Raw genomic sequence first — 26,173 nt, forward strand, 5'->3', positions numbered from 1 at the left:
GTGTTGCATGATGAAATAGATGGAATACCTACAGGTTAAGTGGCTCAAGAAGCACCTCTGCACCTATGGCTTACATACAACCTTCAGCTGGAATAATGTTTGCACTTAGATATGTCCTAAAGGAAGTTTACTGGTGCATGCAATGAAAATGCTTTTGCATTTGTGATATTAATGCAATGCTTTAAAGCTTTTTTTAACTAAAATATTTCACTGAATGACTTAGGCAGAGTGTATATCATTCCCCTGGGAAAAATTATTGTGGGCTCACTAACACTTCAACTCTTAAATTTCCCAGGTATGATTCTGTGTCTGACGATGGGAATGAATTTGTACTTATATTAAATGTATTAAAACTTGAGATGGTCACTGACTGTTTTAATTGAGTGAAGTTTGGTAAATGTAGCTCATTATGTGTGAGATTATATCTGTGTTTTTGACTAAGTGGGGCTTGAGGCATTTGTCCTTGCTGCTGCCCTTTAAAAAGGGCAATTCCTACTTAAGCTTAATTCTGAGGAAACAAGTTTTTCTTCCAGATAAATTTCTAGGCTTCCTTTGATCTGAAAAGGAGAGTAGTATAAACCCAATTTGCCTAGTTGCTAGAAAGTTTACTGCCTTGATATTCAGTTACGGTAAGCAGCTAAACCATGATCCATCTCAGACTACTGATAACGGTTTCTCTTATCATTTAATGTTTTAACCCCCAGTTTTCTAATTTTGTCTTGTATATAATCTAATTAATGAGCGTTCAACCTTTCCAAACTAGGTAGGTTAAAAATACTAGGTAAATAGAATTTGGGAATTGAAGGAAGGACTAAAATGGTTTAGTGCCATCTTTTTTGGTAGCTTCAGGAATTAAAGCGATGTAAAGCCCAGGAAGTCAAAAACTTTTCTTTGATGGGAGTAATAGCAATCTTTAAAAGAGACTTTCTCAGCAGAAATACATTGCTAGACAAGTAAGCTACCATCTATGTGAAAGAATAGAGGCATTGATTTAATTGATATTCACAGAAACTGGAATATTTTCTTGAATCTTGATGGTTTAGCTTAAAATTTCTTTAGTGGCATGACACTCATTATATCCTTAAAGTAACTCTCTCTTCCATAAAAAAAATAAATAAATAAAGTAACCCTCTCACCTAACACTGTAGATCTCTAACCAAGCTGGTTTCCATCTTTGAGTGCACTACAATTTCATGTACATTCCCTTCCGCGACCCATTACTGTAGCATGTGTTCAGCAGTACATTCCTAGCCCCAGAGGTTCATTTTCCAACTTCTTCCCAATTTCCTAATAGTTTTACTATCTTTTCCTATTGCCTAAGTTTAATAACTTTATATTAGTTCTGGTTTTATGCAGGCGGTGATAATTGGGAACAGCACAGAAATATATTTCAAACATCATTTCAGAAAAGAAAAGTATTTTCGTGTTGGGATCTTTAAAAGGATGAAAAAGCTTAATAGGACTAAATTATAGGAGCTAATAGGACCCTTCTTCAATTCATGCTAAACAATTATACTCAATTTATTTTATTTATTTTTTATGACTCTGAAAGAGGGTATGATTTTACCATCCAAGAAAATGGACTTCAGGTGGATCAACCTCCTGAAATAGGAGACATCTCCATTGTCCGAATCATCATAATGAAAAATGATAACGCAGAGGGAATCATTGAATTTGACCCAAGTTATACTGCCTTTGAAGGTAGGTTCAGTAACGTTACTTATAAATTTACCACCAATTTCTGAATTAGAGTACCTCAGCACGACATTGTCAGTTTGAATTGCTGTATGCAAATTTTCCTGATTTGGGGTGTGTGCATGCGTGTGTGCGTGCGTGTGTGTGTGTACACATATATACACCTTTGTATGTATTTACATATGCCTTTATATATATTTACATATTTATTTTAAAAATATATTTTGAATTACCTTTGGGCAGTCTTGAATCTCACTTTTGTATGGCAAAGTGGAATGGTTGGGAATAAGGCATTTAGAGAAACTATGTTTAACTTTAAGATTGTTGAAATGTTTATATTTCGAACACTTATATTTCTAATTTATGTAATGCTTAATTTCCTTTGTGATTAGAAATCAGTGAATATTCACTTCCTAATGAATAATCACCTTTGAAACATTTTACTGGACCACAGGTGCAGGTAGTATCTGGACTCCTAATCGTGCTTTCTTGAAACAGTATCTAATAGCAGCTTGCCTTATCTTGCCAATTCTCCCCTCTTATAGAAGCAGAATGCAGAATATATGGTTATATTTCCTCCTGGTAGAAGGAGGTGGCTGCTTTTTCTGATTTTATTCGAAAGCAGAATATGAATATACCTTTCAAAATAAACATGGTATCTTGTTGCAATTAATTTATTGGCTTCATTGCCTCCGTGAAATTCTTTCATTATCTAGCCATTTTTTAAGTGCATCAGAAATCACTTTAGGAGTTGATTTGTATTGACTTCATGGGTAAAGTCCTGGAAAACATCACCATTTTGTGAACTTCAGTCTACAGCAAGTAAAAAAAGGCTGCATTTTTATACCAGCAGAAAAAAGGGACTTGGATCTTTTTTGTTCACTGATTTCTGTTTGATTCACTATCTTTGGGGATATTTGGGACAATGCATTTATAATTACAATGTAAGTTCAGTACTGTTTAGCCCTGGCTAGTGTGAACTCTATTAAATGATATTTTAATATACATATGTTAGCATAGCTGAAGAAGAAATAAAATATGAATAGAAATTTTAAGTTGAAATCAAGCACTGAGGAAACATTTTCAGATTTACAAGTAGATTTCATAGGAACTGAAAATGTAACAGAATCATCTTTATATCTGGAGTTTTCAAACACTCATATGATATAAATAACATACACCTTATTTTTTATATTACTGATGTTTCAGTTAAATATGCAGAAACAATCCAGAAAGGTTTCCTTTTTTTTTTTTGCGGTACGCGGGCCTTTCACTGTTGTGGCCTCTCCCTTTGCGGAGCACAGGCTCTGGACGCGCAGGCTCAGCGGCCATGGCTCACGGGCCCAGCCACTCCGTGGCATGTGGGATCTTCCCGGACCGGGGCACGAACCCGTGTCCCCTGCATCAGCAGGCGGACTCTCAACCACTGCGCCACCGGGGAAGCCCCCCAGAATGGTTTCCTTTGAGTACACATATTTTAAGTGTTTTTTGTGCTCATCTAGCATTGTCAAAAAAGCAAGGGTTATTTATTTATATGTGGCACACAGAGAAAGAATGGCTATGCTAATGATTAAATCAATTATTTAAATTCTAACTTACACTGCTCACTATAATTTTCAACTTGTGACATACTGTAGTTCTCCTAAAAAAAAAAATAAGTCATGACATTTTCACTAATTGTTTTTTAAAGCAATAAATGAACTGCGGAAAAATTGAGTGCTTGTGTTGTACTGTTATATTTAATTGTCATGTTTGATTTGACTGAATCTTATAAAAGTCACTTGCTTTTTCTGGCGTACCAATTAATTTCAAATTCCTGTTACAGTGGAGGAGGACGTAGGGATGATCATGATTCCAGTGGTGAGGCTTCATGGCACTTACGGCCGTGTGACAGCTGATGTCATCTCTCAGAGCTCTTCTGCAGTTCCTGGTGGTGTTGATTATATACTGCATGGTAGTTCAGTCACCTTTCAGCATGGGCAGAGCTTAAGTTTTATAAATGTTTCCATCATTGATGACAATGAAAGGTAAAACTACTTAGTGATATTGGAAATAACATGGGCATATGTAAAGCATGAGTATTGTGCTCCAGTCCTTACCTGTGTTTTGCACTGATAATAGAATTTTAGATTATACTTGTACCCATTGAAAAATGAGTGAGAAACTTTAGGAGGTGCTGAGATAGGGAAAAAGGGATTGGGAGTCCATTGTGATAGTGCCTCACTTTTTCTCAAACAGAAGAAGAAATAATAATTTTTATTCTTCTAGATTTGAAAAGTCTAATCAGAATGTGGAAACATCCTGCAGATCACTTCCTTAATGCATTAAGCAATTAAAAAGAGGGGAAGAAAGTCTAATAACTATCCCAGTTTATGTAATATTGAAGTGATCATTTGTGCTTTTAGCTAAGCACCCTCTTCTTACCACTTGGTGTGTGACTACTGTGCCTTGAATATGTATGACCAATTTTGAAAATGACTAGTTATTTGGATTTTAGAAGCATTTTAATATGTTTAGACTCACAGAATTGCTCCTTCTTGCTATGCAGTGAATTTGAGGAGCCCATTGAAATCCTGCTCATTGGAGCTACTGGTGGAGCGGTCCTTGGGCGCCACCTAGTGTGCAGAATCACGATTGCCAAGAGTGACTCTCCCTTTGGTGTAGTAAGATTTCTCAATCAAAGCAAAATTTCTATTCCTAATCCCAATTCTACAATGATTTTACCCTTGATGCTGGAGCGGACTGGAGGACTCTTGGGAGAGATTCAGGTAGAGTTATTCTTCCCATGATTTAAAAAATAATTTGGATTGATAGATATGGTGTTGGATTTTCTTATTCCTCAAATATAGTCATTTATTTATTCACAGTCAGTAATACTTATTAATTACCTAGTAGGTATAAAGCAGCTTCTAAAATCCTTTGAAGTACATAAAAATGCATAAGGCATATAGCTGTCCTCAGGACACTCTTGAGAGAAAGTTAAAAATTAAATGAAGGATTCTGGTAAAAGTCAACAAGTATTTGTAGAGGGCTTTCCATGTACCAGACCCTGTTATAGGCCCTGAGAACGCACTGGTGAACAAGACAGACTTCATCTCTGTTCTCATAAAGTTTTCAAACAATAAACAAAAAACTGAAGAGAAAATGATCTGATAACACTAAGTTTTTTGCAGGAATGTAAAATCAGGAGACACAATCATAAGTGACCTGCTGGCCACTGTTGATTGGATGGTAAGGGTGTGATATTAAAGCTGAAAGTTGATAAGAAAGAGGTGCTCAAGTAATTGTTAGAGGGATGAGCATTTGGGCAGAGGGATTAGCTAGTGCAGATCTACAAACTTGGCATGTTTGTGGTATGCAGAGGTCCATGTGGTGGATGGGCTTGGAAATGAAGGGATAACAGCACAAGATAGATCAGAGGGGCCAGTAGGTGTTTGGTCACAGAGAACTTTCTAAGCCAGGTTAAAGATGATGAGTCTAAGTGCAAATAGGATGCCATTAGAGAGTTTTAAGCAGGGGAACGATGTCAGTGTCACCAGGTTGTCAGTGCACTTATAACTGCTGTGAGGAAAATGGGTTGTCAAGAAGCCGGAGTAGAAGCAGGGAGAGCAGTTAGAAGGCTCTTGCCCTCTATAGCCCAGGGCAGAGCTGACGATGGCTCAGACAAGGGTGGAGATGGAGCTGGCCAGATGGGAATGGGCATTGAGTATGTTTTGGAGGAAAAATTCACTGGGCTTGTAGAGGGGAAGAGAGTAATCAAGGATAACTGCTAGAATTTTAGTTGAGCAACTGGTTAAATTGTAGTGCTGTTTACTGAGATGCCGAAGCTTGGGGGGAAAAGCAAGAGTTCTGTTTTGGCCTTGTTGATTTGAGATAGCTACTAGACACCCCAGTGGAGGGGCAGGTAGGCAGGGGGAAGTTCGAGTGTGGGTTGTGGGGAGGTCAGGACTGCACACAGATTCAAAAGATGTTGACACACCTGGAGGCATTTGAAACTCTGTGACCTAAGGAGTGTAGACAGGGATGTAAGGGGTATAGACCCAAGCGTGGGCTCCCAACATTTAGGGATCTGAGGAGGGAGAGCCAGCCAAAAAGATTGAGAAGTAAAGAAGGAAAACTAGGAAGGTATGTGTTATGTGAGTAACATGTAAGCCAAGGAAGACAGGACACAGTGTTTCAAGAAAAAGAAGCGGTCAGCTGTGTCCAATGCTGATGAAAGATGAAAGAAGCAAAGAGAAGTGCCCAGTTTTCTTTCTTTATGCATATGAAAAGTATACAATTTTAAATTATAGAAACTTTAAAAAATGCATTTGTTGCAATATAAAATTTTTGTTTCTTGTAACAATTTATGAAAATTTCTGTTTCTCTTACACTAGGAATTTAAGTATATTTATTGCTGCACGCCCAGCAGACCTTTCACATGGTTTTATAGTCTGATTCAAATAGGTTTTGATGGACAGAAGCTGTGCACTAGCAAGACAGTTTGTACTCATATTTTTAAAGTTCATATTACTCTAATATATATATTTAGAATATGTACCTTTATGTTTTTGTTATCCTGTGGTGATAACAAATGACTGGGTATTCAGATCTTTCTTTACTTGTTAGACATTGCTATTCATGAAAACAGATATTCTATATATACATAGCTTATATTTGCAAATATTGTTTTAAACAACATGAGTTGATAACATAGGAATTTGCTGGAGGTATTCTAGAATAATTTTCACATGTATTATATATATTTTAAATACTACATATCCTGCTAAGTAATTCTTTGTTTAAAGCTGATCGTTTCTATTAAAAAAAACAAACACCCTGCAGGTAAACTGGGAGATAGTCGGACCCAATTCTCAGGAAGCCTTACCATCACAGAACAGAGACATCGCTGACCCGGTGAGCGGGTCCTTCTCCTTTGGAGATGGGGAAGGTGGAGTGAGAAGCATCACTCTGATAGTCTATCCTCATGATGACATTGAAGTTGAAAAGACTTTCATTATTAAACTTAAACTTGTGAAAGGAGAAGCTAAATTAGACTCCAGAGCTAAAGATGTTACATTAACAGTAAGTCCGAATTTGTTTCGCCCACAAAATTTTGGATTTAACGATTTATTGGAAAATGCATTTACATTTGTTGAAACTCTATGGGCTTATGATGAATTTAAAGTTATAAGACCAAATGAAGTCATAGTAATTCCTGTGGGTCAGATGTTCTGGTTGTTATATTAATTTATTCCATAGCCTTATTATTGATATATATATATATATATATTTTTTTTTTTTTTTTTTTTTTTTTTTGCGGTACGTGGGCCTCTCACTGTTGTGGCCTCTCCCATTGTGGAGCACAGGCTCCGGACACACAGGCTCAGCAGCCATGGCTCACGGGCCCAGCCGCTCCGCGGCATGTGGGATCCTCCTGGACCGGGGCACGAACCCGTGTCCCCTGCATCGGCAGGCGGACTCTCAACCACTGCGCCACCAGGGAAGCCCCGACTGATAATTTTTAAAGGCTTTAAGATAATGAGAAATACTTATTTTACACTTTCTGAGAAAATCTGATGTTTTGGGGATATTTGGCACTTTTAGAGAGGAGGCATTTGTCATATCATACGCATTGGATATCTTTGCCATTAAAGTACATAAAAGTTCACAGATGTCACAAGTCAGATTGTTGGAAGGAAGAATGGTACTTGTACAATTAGGGCAATGATGGTGTGGATCAGATCCGAGTTCAGCATATTTTGCATGAATCACCCAGTCCATTGGGGAAGAAAGTACTGGGGACCAAGGTTACTGAAAAGAAGACTGAAAGATGCACCTTTTTTTTAAGTTTGTAAAACACTCATGTCTGGGGTCTGTATCAGTCAGATGTCTCCAGAGAACCAGAACTATTAGGAAATATATATGGAGAAGGAGTTTTTTTTGTTGTTTTTTTTTTTTTAAGGAATTGGCTCATGGGATTGTGGGGTCTGGCAAGTCCAAAATCCATAAAGCAAGCTGGCAGGCAGGAAGCCCAGGAAAGAACCGAAGTTGCAGTCTTGAGTTTGAATTTTGTGGGGCAGGCTGGAAACTCAAACAGGATTCCTAAATTACAGTCCTGAGGCACAATTCCTTCTTCTCCGGGAAGCTTCAGTGTTTGCTCTTTAAGGTTCAACTGACTGGATGAGGTCCGTTCACATTATTGAGAATAATTTTCTTGACTTCAAGTCAGCTGGTTGTAGATATTAATCATATCTGCAAAATGCCTTTACAGCAACATCTAGACTAGTGTTTGACCAAACAATTGGACACTGTAGCCTAGCCAGGATGACACATGAAATTAACCGTCACAGGGCCTTTGCTACTCTCCGTATTGTATTATATCATAATGAGTAGAAAGAGGTAAGCTAAACTTAATGAAGCAAATGAGAGGTGAATAAAGCTAAATTCAGTCATTGAAGTATTATCCTTTGGTGATTCTACAAATTGTAGTTTTCTGAACACTTATTCCCATTATCCTTGGGGGATAAGAATCTACCTGTTTTGGTAACAATCAACGTAACAAAGGTTTTTAAAAATCAGGTAGCTAGGTGGATTATATCCAAGTATCGTGATTGTGTTTCTTTCATTTCCTCAGCTTATCTTGTACATACACAATACACCAGTGTGTTGATATATTGGATACCGTAATTTCATCCATAGCTGTTATATACATTTTCACTCTGCTCTCTGTTTCTCTTTCTAGATACAAAAGTTTGGTGATCCAAATGGAGTGGTTCAGTTTGCTCCCGACTCTTTATCTGAGGAGACCTATTTGGAGCCGTTAGCTCTGGAAGGGCCCCTGATCATTACTTTCTTTGTCAAAAGAGTCAAGGGCACTCTGGGAGAGATTATGGTATCATTTTTCCTTTGATTTTTAAGTAGAGTAGTAATTTGCCTAACAACTGCGGTTGAGAGGAACAGAGAAACGGCGTGTGCTGGAGAGTTAAAGTTTTAGATATACTGAAGTGACATGAGTTTTCACGCACGCTGAGAAGGCTCATTGGAGCACGTTTGGACTCTAGCCGGCACCAACCTCTGGCTGTCTTTCTAAATTCAGTTACAATTAAGTTAAAAAGATCTTTCTCATATTTAATGATGAAGAAAATGGACTATTTTATAATTTTTTGTTTGCTATAATGTGAAGCTTTTCCTACTGAACAGGCGTATCCATGATTTTTATAAATTGTTTAATATAGTCTTAATATATCCTTTTTTTGGATATACCTCTTTAAATGTGTTTATTATTTTAGAAGTTTAGAACATTGTTTGAACTGAGTTAAATGTTTGTGGAATCCTTGAAACATTTCAAGAAAACATGGCTTGGAATCACTGCTCTAGATCTATTACTCTCTTAGATCAATATGCATATATTCTTTATTTTCAATATAATCGAGATGCTCTTGTAAATCATGAGTATATTCATTGAACTGATCAAGGTTATCTGTTTGCTAGCAAAACATATTTTGTGAACTCTCTCTATAAACTTACCTCTTTTCCTGTATTGGTGATTAATTGTTACTTCTTCAGTTGAAACTTTATGGTTTGGAGGTAAAAAAATTCTTAGAAGATAATTTTTTACAGATTTTGGGAGGGGGAAATTCTTAATTTCTGAAATCTTAGATATCCTCTTTTTTTTTAAAACATTCCATTTTCTCTCAAGGTTTTTGGTTTTTTTAAAAAGTCTTTATTGGAGTATAATTGCTTTACAATGGTGTGTTAGATTCTGCTTTATAACAAAGTGAATCAGCTATACATATACATATATCCCGATATCTCTTCCCTCTTGCGTCTCCCTCCCTCCCAGCCTCCCTACCCAACCCCTCTAGGTGGTGACAAAGCACCGAGCTGATCTCCCTGTGCTATGCGGCTGCTTCCCACTAGCTATCTATTTTACATTACGTAGTGTATATATGTCCATATCACTCTCTCACTTTGTCCCAGCTTACACTTCCCCCTCCCCGTGTCCTCAAGTCCATTCTCTTGTAGGTCTGTGTCTTTATTCCTGTCCTGCCCCTAGGTTCTTCATGACCATTTTTTTTTTTTAAGATTCCATATATATGTGTTAGCATATGGTATTTATTTTTCTCTTTCTGACTTCACTCTGTATGACAGACTCTGGTTCCATCCACCTCACTACAAATAACTCAATTTCATTTCTTTTTATCGGTGAGTAATATTCCATTGTCTATATGTGCCACATCTTCTTTATCCATTCATCCGATGATGGACACTTAGGTTGTTTCCATCTCCGGGCTATTGCAAATAGAGCTGCAATGAACATTGTGGTACATGACTCTTTTTGAATTATAGTTTTCTCAGGGTATATGCCCAGTAGTGGGATTGCTGAGTGGTATGGTAGTTCTATTTTTAGTTTTTTAAGGAACCTCCATACTGTTCTCCAAAGTGGCTGTATCAATTTACATTCCTGCCAACAGTGCAAGAGGGTTCCCTTTTCTCCACACCCTCTCCAGCCTTTATTGTTTGTAGATTTTTTGATGATGGCCATTCTGACTGGTGTGAGATGATATCTCATTGTAGTTTTAATTTGCATTTCTCTAATGATTAGTGATGTTGAGCATCCTTTCATGTGTTTGTTGGCAATCTGTATATCTTCTTTGGAGAAATGTCTGTTTAGGTCTTCTGCCCATTTTTGGATTGGGTCGTTTGTTTTTTTGATGTAGAGCTGCATGAGCTACTTGTAAATTTTGGAGATTAATCCTTTGTCAGCTGCTTAATTTGCAAATATTTTCTCCCATTCTGAGGGTTGTCTTTTCGTCTTGTTTATGGTTTCCTTTGCTGTGCAAAAGTTTTTAAACTTCATTAGGTCCCATTTGTTTATTTTGTTTTTGTTTCCATTTCTCTAGGAGATGGGTCAGAAAGGATCTTGCTGTGATTTATGTCATGCAGTGTTCTGCCTATGTTTTCCTCTAAGAGTTTGATAGTGTATGGCCTTACATTTAACTCTTTAATCCATTTTGAGTTTATTTTTGTGTATCGTGCTAGGGAGTGTTCTAAATGCATTCTTTTACATGTAGCTGTCCAGTTTTCCCAGCACCACTTATTGAAGAGGCTATCTTTTCTCCATTGTATATTCTTGTTTCCTTTATCAAAGATAAGGTGACCATATGTGCATGGGTTTATCTCTGGGCTTTCTATCCTGTTCCATTAATCTGTGTTTCTGTTTTTGTGCCAGTACCATACTGTCTTGATTACTGTAGCTTTGTAATATAATCTGAAGTCAGGGATCCTGATTCCTCCAGCTCCGTCTCTCTTTCTCAAGATTGCTTTGGCTATTTGGGGTCTTTTGTGTTTCCATACAAATTGTGAAATTTTTTGTTCTACTTCTGTGTAAAATGCCATTGGTAGTTTGATAGGGATTGCATTGAATCTGTAGTTTGCTTTGGGGAGTAGAGTCATTTTCACAATGTTGCTTCTTCCAATCCAAGAACATGGTATATCTCTCCGTCTATGTATCATCTTTAATTTCTTTCCTCAGTGTTTTATAGTTTTCTGCATACAGGTCTTTTGTCTCCTTAGCTAGGTTTATTCCTCGGTATTTTATTCTTTTTGTTGCATTGGTAAATGGGAGTGTTTCCTTAATTTCACTTTCAGATTTTTCATCATTAGTGTATAGGAATGCAAGACATTTCTGTTCATTAATTTTGTATCCTGCTACTTTAACAAATTCATTGATTAACTCTAGTTGTTTATGGTAGCATATTTAGGATGCTCTATGTATAGTATCACGTCATCTGCAAACAGTGACAGCTTTACTTCTTCTTTTCCAATTTGGATTCCTTTTATTTCTTTTTCTTCACTGATTGCCGTGGCAAAAACTTCCAAAACAATGTTGAATAATAGTGGTGAGAGTGGGCAACCTTGTCTTGTTCCTGATCAGAGTGGAAATGGTTACAGTTTTTCACCATTGAGACCGATGTTGGCTGTGGGTTTGTCATATATGGCCTTTATTATGTTGAGGTAAGTTCCCTCTGTGCCTACTTTCTGGAGGATTTTTATCATAAATAGGTGTAGAATTTTGTCGAAAGCTTTTTCTGCATCTATTGAGATGATCATATGGTTTTTATCCTTCATTTTATTAATATGGTGTATCACATTGATCGATTTGCATATATTGAAGAATCCTTGCATTCCTGGGATAAACCCCACTTGATCATGGTGTATGATCCTTTTAATGTGCTGTTGGATTCTGTTTGCTAGTATTTTGTTGAGGATTTTTACATCTATGTTTATCAGTGATATTTGCCTGTAGTATTCTTTCTTGGTGATGTCTTTGTCTGGTTTTCGTATCAGGGTGATGGTGGCCTTGTAGAATGAGTTAGGGAGTGTTCCTCCCTCTGCTATATTTTGGAAGAGTTTGAGAAGGATAGGTGTTAGCTCTTCTCTAAATGTTTGGTAGAATTCACCTGTGAAGCCATTTGGTCCTGTTCTTTTGTTTGTTGGAAGATTTTTAATCACAGTTTCAGTTTCAGTGCTTCTGATTGGTCTGTTTATATTTCTGTTTTTCCTGGTTCAGTCTCGGAAGGTTGTGCTTTTCAAAGAATTTGTCCATTTCTTCCAGGTTGGCCATTTTATGCTTGTAGTAATCTCTCATGATCCTTTGTATTTCTACAGTGTCAGTTGTTACTTCTCCTTTTTCATTTCTAATTCTGTTGATTTGAGTCTTCTCCCTTTTTTTCTTGATGAGTCTGGCTAATGGTTTATCAATTTTGTTTATCTTCTCAAAGAACCAGCTTTTAGTTTTATTGATGTTTGCTATCGTTTCCTTCATTTCTTTTTCATTTATTTCTGATCTGATCTTTATGATTTCTTTACTTCTGCTAACTTTGGGGTTTTTTTTTGTTCTTCTTTCTCTAATTGCTTTAGGTGTAAGGTTAGGTTGTTTATTTGAGATGTTTCTTGTTTCTTAAGATAGGATTGTATTGCTATAAACTTCCCTCTTAGAACTGCATAGGGTGTCCAGCACTTTAGTTTGCTGGTTGTTTAGTGGAGCTGGATCTTGGCGTTTAGATGGAGATGTCTGGGAGATTTTCACTGTTTGATATTACGTGGTGCTGGGATGTTTCTGGTGGACCAGTGTCCTGAACTTGGCTCTCCCACCTCAGAGGTACAGCCCCGAAACCTGGCCAGAGCACCAAGACCCTGTCATCCACATGGCTCAGAATAAAAGGGAGAAAAAAAGAAAGAAAAGAATAAAATAAAGTTATTAAAGTAAACAATAATTATTAAAAATAAAAAAATGTTTATCAAGTAATTTAAAAAAAAGGAAGGAAGGAAGAAAGAAAGAGCAACCAAACCAAAAGACAAATCCACCAATGATAACAAGCACTAACTGTACTAAAAAAAAAAAAAGAAAAAAAACGGACCGACAGAACCCTAGGACAAATGGTAAAAGCAAAGCTATACAGACAAAAATCACACACAGAAGCATACACATACACACTCTCAAAAAGAGAAAAAGGACTTTAGTTGCCCCCAAAGTCCACCTCCTCAATTTGGGATGATTCGTTGTCTATTCAGGTATTCTGCAGATGCAGGGTACATCAAGTTGACTGTGGAGATTTAATCCGCTGCTACTGAGGCTGCTGGGAGAAATTTCCCTTTCTCTTCCTTTGTTCACACAGCTCCTGGGGTTCAGTTTTGGATTTAGCCCTGCCTCTGTGTGTAGGTCGCCTGAGGGCGTCTGTTCTTCGCCCAGACGGGACGAGGTTAAAGGAGCAGCTGATTCGGGGGCTCTGGCTCACTCAGGCTGGGTGAGGGAGGGGTACGGGTACGGGGCGAGCCTGTGGCGGCAGAGGCCGGCGTGACGTTGCACCCGCCTGAGGTGCGCAGTGTGTTCTCCCGGGGAATTTGTCCCTGGATCACAGGAGTCTGGCAGTGGTGGGCTGCACAGGCTCCCGGCAGGGGAGGTGTGGATAGTGACCTGTGCTTGCACACAGGCTTCTTGGTGGCTGCAGCAGCAGCCTTAGCGTCTCATGCCCCTGTCTGGGGTCTACACTGATAGCCGTGGCTCGCACCTGTCCCTGGAGCTCATTTAGGTAGCGCTCTTAATCCCCTTTCCTCGTGCACCAGGAAACAAAGAGGCAAGGAAAAGTCCATTGCCTCTTAGGCAGGCCCAGGCTTTTTCCCGGACTCCCTCCCGGCTAGCTGTGGTGCACTAACCCCTTCAGGCTGTGTTCACGCAGCCAACCCCAGTCCTCTCCCTGGGATCTGACCTCTGAAGCCCAAGCCTCAGCTCCCGGACCTCGCCCGCCCTGGTGGGTGAGCAGACAAGCCTCTCAGGCTGGTGAGTGCTGGTCGGCACCGATCCTCTGTGCGGGAATCTCTCCGCTTTGCCCTCTGCACCCCTGTTGCTGTGCTCTCCTCCACGGCACCAAAGCTTCCCCCCTCCGCCTGCGAAGGGGCTTCCTAGTGTGTGGAAACCTTTCCTCCTTCACAGCTCCCTCCCACTGGTGCAGGTCCCGTCCCTATCCTTTTGTCTATGTTTATTCTTCTTTCTTTTGCCCTACCCAGGTATGTGGGGAGTTTCTTGCCTTTTGGGAGGTCTGAGGTCTTCTGCCAGCATTCAGCAGGTGTTCTGTAGGAGTTGTTCTACACGTAGATGTATTTCTGATGTATTTGTGGGGAGGAAGGTGATCTCCACGTCTTACTCTTCCGCCATCTGGAAGCTCCTCCTCGATATTCTCTTTTTATTAAAAACAAACAAAAACAAATTCCAATGTGAATGTCAGATTTTCTACTTACTTTTTACCTTCAAATATTGTCTGTGGTTCACTATTGAATGTATTTGTGGTACTGGTATTTTAAAGTTAACTTGTTTATCTTTTCAAATTATGTTATTTTAGAAGCAGGTGAAATGAAATTTTATAATCCTGTCTTGCAAATTGCATACAACAGCCTGAAAGAGTTAAGATACTTTCTAAATTACCTAACTACTTGGAAAGTTTCACTTGGAATATAATGAGGCACACTTAATTTTTTTTGTATATAGTAGAGGAAAACTAATTTAAAGGATTTTTGATTCAGTATACTGAATTGTATAACTTTGTTGGGGTTTTTTTCCTTTTATTTTAGGTTTACTGGGAATTAAGCAGTGAGTTTGATATTACTGGAGACTTTCTGTCTACAAAAGGATTTTTCACCATTGCTGATGGAGAAAGTGAGGCCAGCTTTGATGTTAACTTGCTACCAGATGATGTACCTGAGATAGAGGAAGTTTATGTGATTCAGCTTGTTTCTGTAAAGGGAGGAGCAGAACTTGATCCAGAAAAATGCATCACACGGTTCTCTGTTTCTGCAAATGATGACCCACATGGGGTATTTGCCCTGTATTCAGATCACCAGTCAATACTTATTAGGCAGAACCTTAGTAGATTCCTCCAAATTAATGTAACCCGGCTTGCTGGAACATTTGGAGACGTGACTGTTGGGTATCGAATATCATCTGATCCTAAGAAGCAGTCTGTTGTTACTGAAGATGCAGAGAGGCAGCTGGTGGTCAAAGATGGCACCAGATATAAAGTGGACACAGTGCCAGTCAAGAGTCAGGTTTGTAGCATTTCTTTAATTTCCTGATCATTCCAATAAAACTCCTTCAGGAAAGCCCTAGTTAATCTCATGATCAGTTTAAAGTCTTATTCTGATATTTAAATGGAACCATGAAAAATACCTTAGAAACTGCATGCTAATTATTGGATAATACATATACTGAAGTATTTTCAGATTATAAGTAAATAAATATATTCTTATTTGGAGATAAAATATTTTTGTCTAGATAGTAGCAGGTACTTATTTAGTACTTCAGAGTTCCAGAAATTGTTCCAAGTGCTACACACACACACACACACACACACACACACACACACACACACACACACTCTGGATGCTTGTTGAAGGGAAGATATTTGTAGACTTCCTAGGACAGCAGACTGTTCTGCCGACATATCAGGTGAGAGTGCTAGGAATACATGGATTTTCTGTGGGTCAAATAGATACCTAGCAGTCTTTCTCAGTGTGATCCACAGAAAGTGATTGGAGCAACTGTTTTCATCCTCCCAAGAAGATAACTAGTATCATTCCATATGCATGGCAGAGAAGTTAATTTATTTCATGCATGAGATGCATTATAGCTGTGAGGATTAATTATCTCATGGTTGAGAAAGTCAGTACCAGAGGACACTTTTAGATTATCTCCTGTGGTGGTACCTGGGACATTCTGAAGGATGGTAGTCCTCTTGTCATTTTACTTTGAAAACTTAATGGTATAGTTGATAAAGATACTTAGCTTTCTTAATACCTGTTTGAATTATCTATGGATTTCTTAATATCTGTTTTGAAGCTCTATTATTTTTATGATTTCTGTCTATTTTCAATAAAGAGTAACAAAAGTTTACTAGCTTACCCATATATGAAAGCTTCCTCTTATTTGCTTACTTTAACATCTTTCATTAGTGTATTTAAATTTGCATGGGTTCCTTCTGTCTCTTACATTCCACTATGTGTGGTGTAGACTGCACATAGATTATTATGTGAGTTAGACTTCCAAGGTGACTATTTAGGGCAACATGTGACATGCGCATAAACTGAGGGGAGGATTTTTTCCAGCGGTCCCTTTCTCCCCTCACACCCTGGGTGTAATGCATTGCTCTTTAAAGTTTGGGATGTTAGTTACAAGTTACATATAGATCTACCTGATCTACCGCCCTGATAAAAGTTAGGACTTCGGACAGGTCCGCCACAGAGAAGGACCTTCAAGTGGGTCTTGGGACAGAATGAGTTTCCATTAGGCTCTGAAAACTAGAAGACTCTTGATGTTGGTTTAACATGAGGACCAGGGAGTGAACAGTTACCTCACCTGGGTAACAACAGGCTTCTCAGATGAAGTACTCACTGATGGTAAGAATCATTGGCACGATAAAGAAACAAGTCTGCGTTTAAAAGAATTTAAGTTAGAATGCAAGATAAGATTATATTCACGGCTGTCATTTATTCAGATATTTATTGAGCACTTGCTGTGTGTCAGTCATTGTGAGAAGCACAGCAGCTACAGTGATCACAAAGACATAATCTCTGTTGTCAGGTTGCTCCCTGTCTAGTGCAGGAGAAGGCCCTTGAACAGCCAATTATAAAAGCAAGCAGATAAGCAGTGTTCAAGATGCACACAGGATATTATGGGGCTGTAAACTCCATTTGTGCCCAAAGCCATCAAGAATGATGGGAAATATGTAGAATAGTATTGGTGATGCAGTCCTGGATCAGGGACATGGAAGGGCAAAACAGAACACCCTCAACTCCTAAAAACCTTCAAGGTCGTTTTCAAATTAGTCTACCTGCTTTTCTTCTGTAGGCAAACCAGCGTTTCTCCAAATCCATCATTACTCCTGTTCAACTTTAATGTTTAATTACTGCACCTTGGGGACCTGCCACACTCCATAAGTCTGTGTGCTGCACGGGCCCATGAACAGAAGAGTTGGGTAGGAAGGCACAAATGCCTGGGAGCTTTGAGCTGACATCTGGCCGTTCATTCTTTAGGAAATAGGGACAAAAAAAATCCTTAGCTGCCCAGCCAGTGAACTGCATGGGGAAGGGGCACACCCTTCAAGGAGAGGAGGGAGGCACATGATTGAAGTCAGGACACCATGATTTATTTCTGTTTCCTCAGCACTTGATCTATGCTTCATGTTCAGTGAATGTGATTTTGAAAAGATGAAGGTTGATTGTATGAATAAAACATCTGTTCCCCTCATGTTGCACATTTGAAAGCACTATAGTACATATTTTACACATTTCAGAGTGTGTTTTGTGTTTTAAGTACATTACATTTAAAAGAAGAACAGACTTCATAGAAATAGTTATTTGTACATTCAGTAAAGATGTACAGAGTTAGTAATATTCCAGGTTACGGGGACTTATCCATTATCAGTAACAAGGTTTCTATGGAAAAATGTATTATATCAATAAGTGTTAAAAAAATCTTTTAAAGTAATACCAGGTTTTAAATTCAGGATTTCCCTATTTTGTTGGATTCTAAAACTTTGAAAATTGGTAGTCTAATAAATGGTGTTAGTAGTCTTTATTTGTCCAAAGTATTCAAATAATCAGTACACCTAAATCATTATCTGTTTTAAGTAACTGTCATTAGAGCTCTTAGTTTCTACACAATGAAAAGGGAGAAAGTGAGTTTTGCTGGTTTTAGGAGCTGACACTGTTCACCAGTGAGCTCTTTCCATTCCTGTGGCACGTGATTCTATCACTAATACTACTTCTGAGATTCTCATCATTCTTCAGGTCATTTGGGCACACAGAGAGTATTTGCAGATTTGTGTTTTTTTAATACTGTATGGCTCTCAGTGTTAGCGTCAAAGTCTTCCTGCTGGTGCTTTGTTTTGTAACATGGGGGAAAGGGCATATACTGATGAAACTGATACAAAAGGAGGAAATGCTAATGACTCATTTCAATTGTCAGTATTTTTCTTTGAAAATTATTTTTTACTATTAAAAAAGTCATTGATACTGTTTGTATATAGGTCTTCCTACCCCTGGGCTCTAATTTCACCTTGCAACTGGTGACTGTGATGCTTGTTGGTGGAAGTTTCTATGGCATGCCAAGAATTCTCCAGGAAGCAAAATCTGCTGTCCTTCCAGTCCCTGAGAAAGCTGCCAATTCTCAGGTAATTGGCCCTGGGTATGGTACTACCTCGGAACCACTAGAGGGCAGCTCTTATAGGAAGGACTAAGATTCTTAGAATTTCTTAAGATTCACTATTTCCTTAAATCTAAGTAATCCTATGAATATCAAAGTAGACACTGTGGATACACTATATGAAAATAATTTGTCAGTTTTCAACATTAGATAGAAAACTATATCTCCTTTCTGGAGTTTTAGAAAGTTTCTGTCTTGTAGAATGTAAGGTGTAGAATTTTTAAATTAATTAATTTTTGGCTGCATTGGGTCTTCATTGTTGCACGTGGGCTTTCTCTAGCTGCGGCGAGTGGGGGCTGCTCTTTGTTGCGATGTGCAGGCTCTAGGCGCTGGAGCTTCAGTAGTTGTGGCTTACGAGCTCTAGAGCGCAGACTCAGTAGTTGTGGCGCATGGGCTTAGTTGCTCCGCGGCATGTGGGATCTTCCCAGACCAGGGCTCGAACTCATGTCCCCTGCCGTGGCAGGCAGATTCTTAACCACTGCGCCATCAGGGAAGTCCTAGAGTTTTTAAAATAACAGTCACCTAGAGTCAAAACTTCAGGTTTTTTCTTGAAAATGAATATTTAACATTGAGATATTTTATGCTAAATAATTAAAATTAGAATGAAACCTCAGTTCATATTTCAGACTTTCTCATTTACTAAGATTGTAAATATTTAACTTGTGGGGCTCTTTTTACTGTGGCAAGTTTGTTCTGATATAGGTTAATGCTAGTGGTGCACCTAAGTATTTGAACCTTCTACCTGAATTCATTTTAGGGAAGATTGTTCCCTAATCACTTTATAAATTCACATGAGAACAAAGAATACCTTGAGGGCTTTGCTTCCTGTGTAGGCCAATTCTGTCAATATAGGAACAAGACAGGGCTCCTGTCTCTGGCTACGGTAATGTGTGTATTTTATAAACCATAATAAGGGATAAGCATGCATCCTACTCCTTCAGGTGGGAGTTCCTTCAGTTCCTTGACCAGGATGTGGAATCTGTACAGGAGGGGCAGGAGTGTGGGCAGATCTGGCCACCAGCTTGTGTAACAGGATCTCCGGCCATTAAGGGGATGCTCTCCAGTTACTCCCACCTGGGCTGCTTCTCCCCAGGGAATGAATTTGCTTTGCTCCCTAAAGTGGAATCCACCAGCATTAAAATTAACTGAGAGGAATTGTCTTCTTTCTGCACCTCCTCTTTTCAAGAAGGAAAGAGGGTATAGAATTTAATGCTTTGACATTTTCTTACCTTCTTTTTGTTCACAGGTTGTTATAACAAAGATCCCTTTCAACCTGAATCCTTCGTTTGGTGTAGTAAACTATTTTCTTCTCCTTCTCCATGCATGTTGTCACAACATTATGTCACATCAAAGGGCCAGATCAGGGCCAGTCATGGAGTATTCCTGTCCTTGGTGTATCCTCTGTACTCCTTACCAGTATTTGTATGTGGGGTGTGTGTGTGTGTGTGTGTGTGTGTGTGTGTGTGTGTGTGTGTGTGATGTGCCTAGGACACTTTCAAACAGCCTCTAGCCATTTGGCAAGCATGAGCTCAGATATGCCAAAGATTTTGGCAGTTGCTAACCAGAAGCCTCACTGTAATAAGGAATCTAGGCAGGTGTCAAATTGAAGTTGTTGTTTTTTCTTTTCTGTGGCTTCAGAAGCTGTCCTGTGGCCCCTCTCACACTTTCTGCTCCTCTCCATTCCAATTTAAAATGGGGAGAATGAGTCTTAATATAGAACTGTTGATTCTATGGTATTCCAAATGTATAGATATTGGGACCAAAGAGGTAAACTGAGTTGTCTAAATAACAATGTGAAGCCAGGAATCTGGTTTTATTCTTATTCTTTGACCAGAACTTATTTCATCTATGAATCCCAGGGTACCCTGGGAAGGTTGCCCTGAAAACCAGATCTTACTTGGTGTGGATGAAAAAGATTGTTATTTTAAAAAAATCTTTGAGGGTTTCTGATCCTCAAAAAAAAGATATTGTATTGAATCAAAGAGCTGAAAAGAACCTTAATAGAAAATCTAGTTCATGGTACTCACTTTATAAATAAAGAATTTATTATTATGCCTTAGAAAGAAGTCAGATTTCAGTTCTAGACAAATTAGGTTCTATAAAGACCCGTCAACAAATCATATTAAAATGCCATGTTTAATCTTTCCTTTCATTTAACCATAATTACCATTATATTTTTAGATATGGTTAATTCAGGGGTTTACATTTTGATAAAAAAAATAAAGCTGTAAACTATAATCAGCATTATAAAATAGAATAAATTTTCAAATTTCACATGTCATTTCTTAACTACTACTCTTTAATTGACTATATTTTAGAACAGGAAATATACTGTGTAAACAAAGAGAAAGTTGACTTTTAACCCACTCTTCAGAAAACAAGAACCTTTAGAGAGAAATAAAATGTTCTAAGCATGTTTTTCCTCAGGTTGGATTTGAGTCTACTGCTTTTCCACTCCTGGACATCACCGCTGGAACAAGCCAAGTTGTGATTTCTAGGAGAGGCACGTATGGCTCTCTCAAGGTTTCCTGGGCGGCTGGATATGTTCCTGGGTTAAAAATCCCTGAATTCGTTGTTGTTGGCAATATGACCCCCAAAGTGGGTGAGTTGTGGCTTTTCTAGGATTTTCCCTATAGAACATGGAAATGTGTAATTGGCCACTAATTTTCCTGAATCCTCTTTACTCTGGACAGTGAGCTATTTGCCTCCTAATACAGTCCTCTCAGATTTAAGTGATCAGAATTTCGCAGGCTGCTTGATGAGAATGAGAGGAACTTTATTCGTTCAAATGGAAAACTTCATACCTCACCTGGAAATAATGGTCACTAAGCAGACTACTCTGTTTATACCTGAGGAGTTAGTTCTAAAAACCTAATGTGGCCCATACGATAATCAAAAAAGACACACCTTTATATCCATTTACATGTTCATCTGAATATTTCTGACAGTTGAGCAGCTGTTATTTCATCTACTTTATTTTTAGTTATACCATAAGCTCTGTGAGGATCAGTGAGGTGCAAAAGTTAGGTGGTTTGACCTCTACCTTGTAAAGGAGGCATGATTAAAGGCAAGGTGTGTGTGGTCTACGGAGCTTCCTCTATTTACACTCCCTCCCCCACTGACTTTTTAAATGTTTTACCTTTTGTAGACTGTCATAGAATTTTGGAAAAGGAAAGATTTCACTCTATTTTTAAGAGTTGAATTCCAATTTAAGAACTCAGAAATGAAACCCAGCTTCCCTTTTCATGTTCCCTGTCAGGGAGTCTTTCATTTTCCCATGGAGAAGAAAGTAAAAGAGTCTTGCTGTGGACATTTCCTAGCCCTGGTCGGCCAGAGGCCTTTGTCATTCACCTCTCAGGAGTGCAGAGCAGTGCCCCTGGTGGGGCTCAGCTTCGGTAAGACCAACTTGATTTTCAGCCAAGAAAGTCTCTGAGGAATAAGCTGGAATTTACCTGTTGAAACAAAAAAAAGACACAAGGATCTCTCTCCTTGAAGCAGAGGTGAAAACAGTTTTAGTGTAGAGCAATATATGGCCTGCATTGCCAAAGATGCCACCACCCACTGCTTGCTTGAAGAGCGTTTCTCATGACCTCTCACTCAAGAATGTTGGCCTGAGGTGACATCTCCAAAAAGAACCATGATGGCAAAACCACCTTTTTTTTTTTTTTTTTGAAAATGCATTTATTCAGGGACACACATGGTTTAAAATACTCCTTCTACAGGGAGAATTCCAACCTGGGTCTGGCAGCTTTCCATGGTTTTGGTTGGGTGAACAGTGTTATTTCAAGAACAGTCCTATGAGCTGCTGAGTTGGGGTTCAAGTTGCTGAATTCAGGAGGAAAGGAAATTCTGATTCCCCTTCAATCCAGGAGCCAAGAGACTGAAAGCCACAGGAGTCTAACTTAAAATGACAAAGCCACTATTTTTAAAGGAAACTGTCTTCTGAAAGGTAGCCAAAAATACCTGATTTCTCCAAGAGATAAAGAATAAGAAATCACAGTAGGATAATAATGTGACTTGAACTAGTAGTTCTTTTGAGTTTAATTTATATCAGTATATTTGCAGATAAATATGTCCTGGTCGAAAGCAATTGACTTTTCTCATACGTGAGATGGATTTGATCAGAACAACAGAGGACCGATCTTAGAGCCAGACTCCTGGGTTTAATCCTGGCTGTGTCACTTACTTTCTGTGTGACATTGGGAAAGTTACTTGATCTTTCTGTTCTTTAGTTTACTTATTTGGAAACTGGGAAAAATGTGCGGGCAAAACCAGTGTGTGTTCAAGTGTGTTTGTATACATATTTATGTATAGGAGATATTGGTTGGAATCCAATATGGCTTTTGATTATACATATGCCATTCAAAAAGTGTTTGGACACAACGTATTTTAGCTTAAAAAATTCACATACCTTTAACAATAACAATAATAGCTAACAGGTTTTTTTAATTTCTTATTTTTAAATTTATTTTATTGAAGTATAGTTGATTTACAATGTTGTTCTAATTTCTACTGTACAGCAAAGTGATTCAGGCTAACAGTTTTATAGTGCTTACCCTAGGCCAGGCATTGCCCGCCTCCTCTCTCCATATATATATATATATATATATATATATATACCTTGTTAGGTCCTATCACCTGTGACTGCAGCTCCTGTTCTTATCTTTCTTGTGCTCTGGTATATTCATCAATAAGTAAATAGGGTTTTATGGAATTTGAAAGGGCATGTCATTTTTAAGATGTCCTCATGAGCAGTATCTTAAGTGTGTGAAAGTTGAATCTCTATAGTGGTATTCCTGTTTTTCATCAGTTCTCTCATGGTTTAATTTTTTTTTTCCAGATCAGGTCTCACCGTTGCTGAAATTGAACCAATGGGAGTCTTTCAATTTTCCCCTAGTTCAAGAAATATCATAGTGTCAGAGGATACACAGATGATCAGATTGCATGTACAAAGACTGTTTGGGTTCCACGGGGATCTTATTGAAGTTTCCTATCAGACAACTGCAGGAATGGCAAAGCCCCTGGAAGACTTTGAGCCTGTTCAGAATGGGGGGCTGCTTTTCCAAAAATTCCGTGCTGAGGTTGATTTTGAAATAACTATTATTGATGACGAGCTTCCTGAGATAGAAGAAATTTTTTACATTAATCTAACTTCAGTAGAAATTAAAGGATCACAAAAATTTGATGCTAATCAGAGACCTCGCCTGAATCTAGATTTCAGTGTGGCAGTGATCACAATATTGGATAATGATGACCTGGCAGGAATGGATGTTTCTTTCCCCAAGACAACTGTGGCTATAGCAACGGACACAGCTCTTCCTCTAAAAACTGACTCCTCTACCACACACCCTGACACAACCAAGATAACTGCCGAAGTGTTTGCGACTGGTACGTCTGCTATGTCTGAGAAGCCTGATGTGCTCACTGTAACTGCAGATGTTTCCCCTCATGGAACATTTAGTCTTGGGCCATCTGTTGTTTATGTCGAAGAAGAAATGAAGAATGGCACGTTTAACGCTGCAGAAGTTCTTGTCCGAAGAACTGGTGGGTCTACTGGCGATGTCAGTGTAACAGTTAAGACTTTTGGTGAAAGATCTGCTCAGAAGGAACCAAATGCATTGCCCTTTCCTGACATCGATGGGATTTCCAGCCTAAGATGGGCAACTGAAGAAGAAGATTTTGAAGAGCAAACTCTTATCCTTACATTTGTAGATGGAGAAAGAGAACGTAAAGTATTTGTTCAAATTTTGGATGATGATGAGCCTGAGGGGCAAGAATTCTTCTACGTGTTTCTCACAGACCCACAAGGGGGAGCACAGATTGTGAAGGGAAAGGATGACAGTGGGTTTGCAGCTTTTGCCATGATCATCATTACAGGTATATATTTGGAGTGATGGAGTTAAAAATGTACTTTTGTGATACAGAATTTGTAATAAGATCATTCTATCTTTAATTTAAGAAGGGGAATTACTTGACTCACCCATAGTGAATCATTAAAATTTTGTTTTCCTATGGCATGAACCCATAATATAAACTCATGATGTTGTTCGGAGGTGCCAGGCTAGAGTTTAATGGACTGTAAATGTCACTTAGCTCAGAGCCAGCTAAACAGTTACACAATTTATAAATCTGTACTTTCACAATAAAGGGAAAACCTTAAAAATACTTAAGTTCATATACTTCTTCTGAAATATATTTAATCACCCAAACATGATTGCCTGTCCTGTTTTGAAACCTCATTCTGAATTTCCCAACCACTTTCATTAATCTATCCCAGAGTCTAAGATTTCATTGTCAGAAAATTCTTTATATCTGTTGGGAAATATATTAAAACTGTTTCCTTTTGTTCTGCTTTTGAACCAGTGCAGTTTATATAAGTTTTGGACTATTGGGGAGGTGTGTGCATATATAGAGTTCCTCATGCATGTTATAAAATTTTTTGGTGATAATTTGCAGTTTTTCTCTGAAATCATACTATATTTCTTTAAGTGGCTTAGCTCAGCTTGTCAGTACCTTACTGTAATTAGAGTATTGACAAGGCTGTCTCATGATTCTTACCTACTCCACTCTTTCATACAAACAGTTATGAGTTTTACACAGTGTTTTAGAGTTTCAGATAACACTATGGTGAAACATAGTAAAAAGAAAATTAAAAGTTATGAAGCCTATATTTTGACCCAGCTCAACCATTAATTGAGGAATTAATAAATCATTTAGTGTTTATGCTTTGTTTTTTATAAAAGGAAATATTTAGAATAAACATGTTTATGATCCCCTTTTAGGATTTGGTGCTTCCTAGAATTTTATTTATTTTAGCCATTCAGTTATAATTCAGTCATAATTTTACAATCGTGTAACTTTTATACCCAGCATCATCTCATTTATGCTACCCTGCAAATTTACACCAATTAGAACTGTCATTTATTCCTATTCCTTCAGTTTATTGAATATTGTAAAGTCAAATTCTGTTCTCCAAATTACTTACTGATTTTGATTCACATTAGCTTAATGCCATCTATATATTTCTATTAAAATTGTTTTGGCACTCAACAGCCTCCTCCCCCATTCCATGAAATAGATATTTTATTACATTTATTTGAATAAGACCAGAGCTGACAAAGTATTTAGCAATTAGTTTGACAGAGGCACAGACCAATCACAATGGTTGCTGGAGGCTTTTTGCTGTCCCAAACATTACCCCATTAGTTACTGGATCACAGGGAGATCTCATACTGGTTAGGCTGGTGACAGAGGGTTCTCTGGGGGCTCAAGACAGCAGCTGTATTCCAACTGGAATGGAAGTGCTCCTCAGTTCAGTTTGGCATACCAACGCATACCAATATGGCGTGCTGATACTATATCAATATGGCGTACCAGTGCCTACCCATGCATCAGCTCTGAGCCTAACTCACCAGGCAAATTCCCATTTATCAGCTCTGAGCCTAACTTACCAGTCACTCAGTTGAGCCTCGATGAAGTTCTCTAATGAGAACTTCCCTACCTAACACATGGCATCATACATACTTGGCAAATGATTGGCTCCTCTTAGCGTCACATGATGTAATTCACCAGCACTTTTGCATGTCGTGTACCCTAAGTTCTCTTACTCTGTCTGTGAATGTTCCTATCATTTTCTCCTCACCTGGCTTTTTAAAAAAAATATTTTATTTTACTTTATTTTATTTTATTTTTTTGGCTGCATTGGGTCTTCGTTGCTGTGGGCTTTCTCTAGTTGTG

The 26,173-nt window shown here is 38.3% G+C and overlaps 1 protein-coding gene across 14 annotated transcripts in view; it reads left to right on the top strand.

Annotated features, from left to right (window-relative positions):
* ADGRV1 (adhesion G protein-coupled receptor V1) overlaps window positions 1-26,173 on the top strand; it is a 565,462-nt gene that overhangs the window by 204,599 nt on the left and 334,690 nt on the right. For 12 of the 14 annotated variants that reach the window (XR_013827796.1, XM_079918356.1, XM_079918364.1 and 9 more), the window contains 10 exons: window positions 1,553-1,701; window positions 3,521-3,722; window positions 4,244-4,463; window positions 6,520-6,759; window positions 8,420-8,569; window positions 14,809-15,282; window positions 18,261-18,404; window positions 20,864-21,038; window positions 21,696-21,831; window positions 23,277-24,313. Coding sequence is in view for 12 of the 14 variants with exons in the window: in XM_079918356.1 (XP_079774482.1) it covers window positions 1,553-1,701; window positions 3,521-3,722; window positions 4,244-4,463; window positions 6,520-6,759; window positions 8,420-8,569; window positions 14,809-15,282; window positions 18,261-18,404; window positions 20,864-21,038; window positions 21,696-21,831; window positions 23,277-24,313 (2,927 nt within the window). In the remaining 2 variants the exon portion in view is untranslated. Of the gene's footprint in view, window positions 1-1,552; window positions 1,702-3,520; window positions 3,723-4,243; window positions 4,464-6,519; window positions 6,760-8,419; window positions 8,570-14,808; window positions 15,283-18,260; window positions 18,405-20,863; window positions 21,039-21,695; window positions 21,832-22,158; window positions 22,386-23,276; window positions 24,314-26,173 lie in introns of those variants that run through there. The other 2 variants (XR_013827797.1, XM_079918366.1) reach the window with 2 other exon arrangements.

Source organism: Stenella coeruleoalba, assembly GCF_951394435.1.
Source record: "Stenella coeruleoalba genome assembly, chromosome: 3".
Lineage (NCBI taxonomy): Eukaryota > Metazoa > Chordata > Mammalia > Artiodactyla > Delphinidae > Stenella > Stenella coeruleoalba.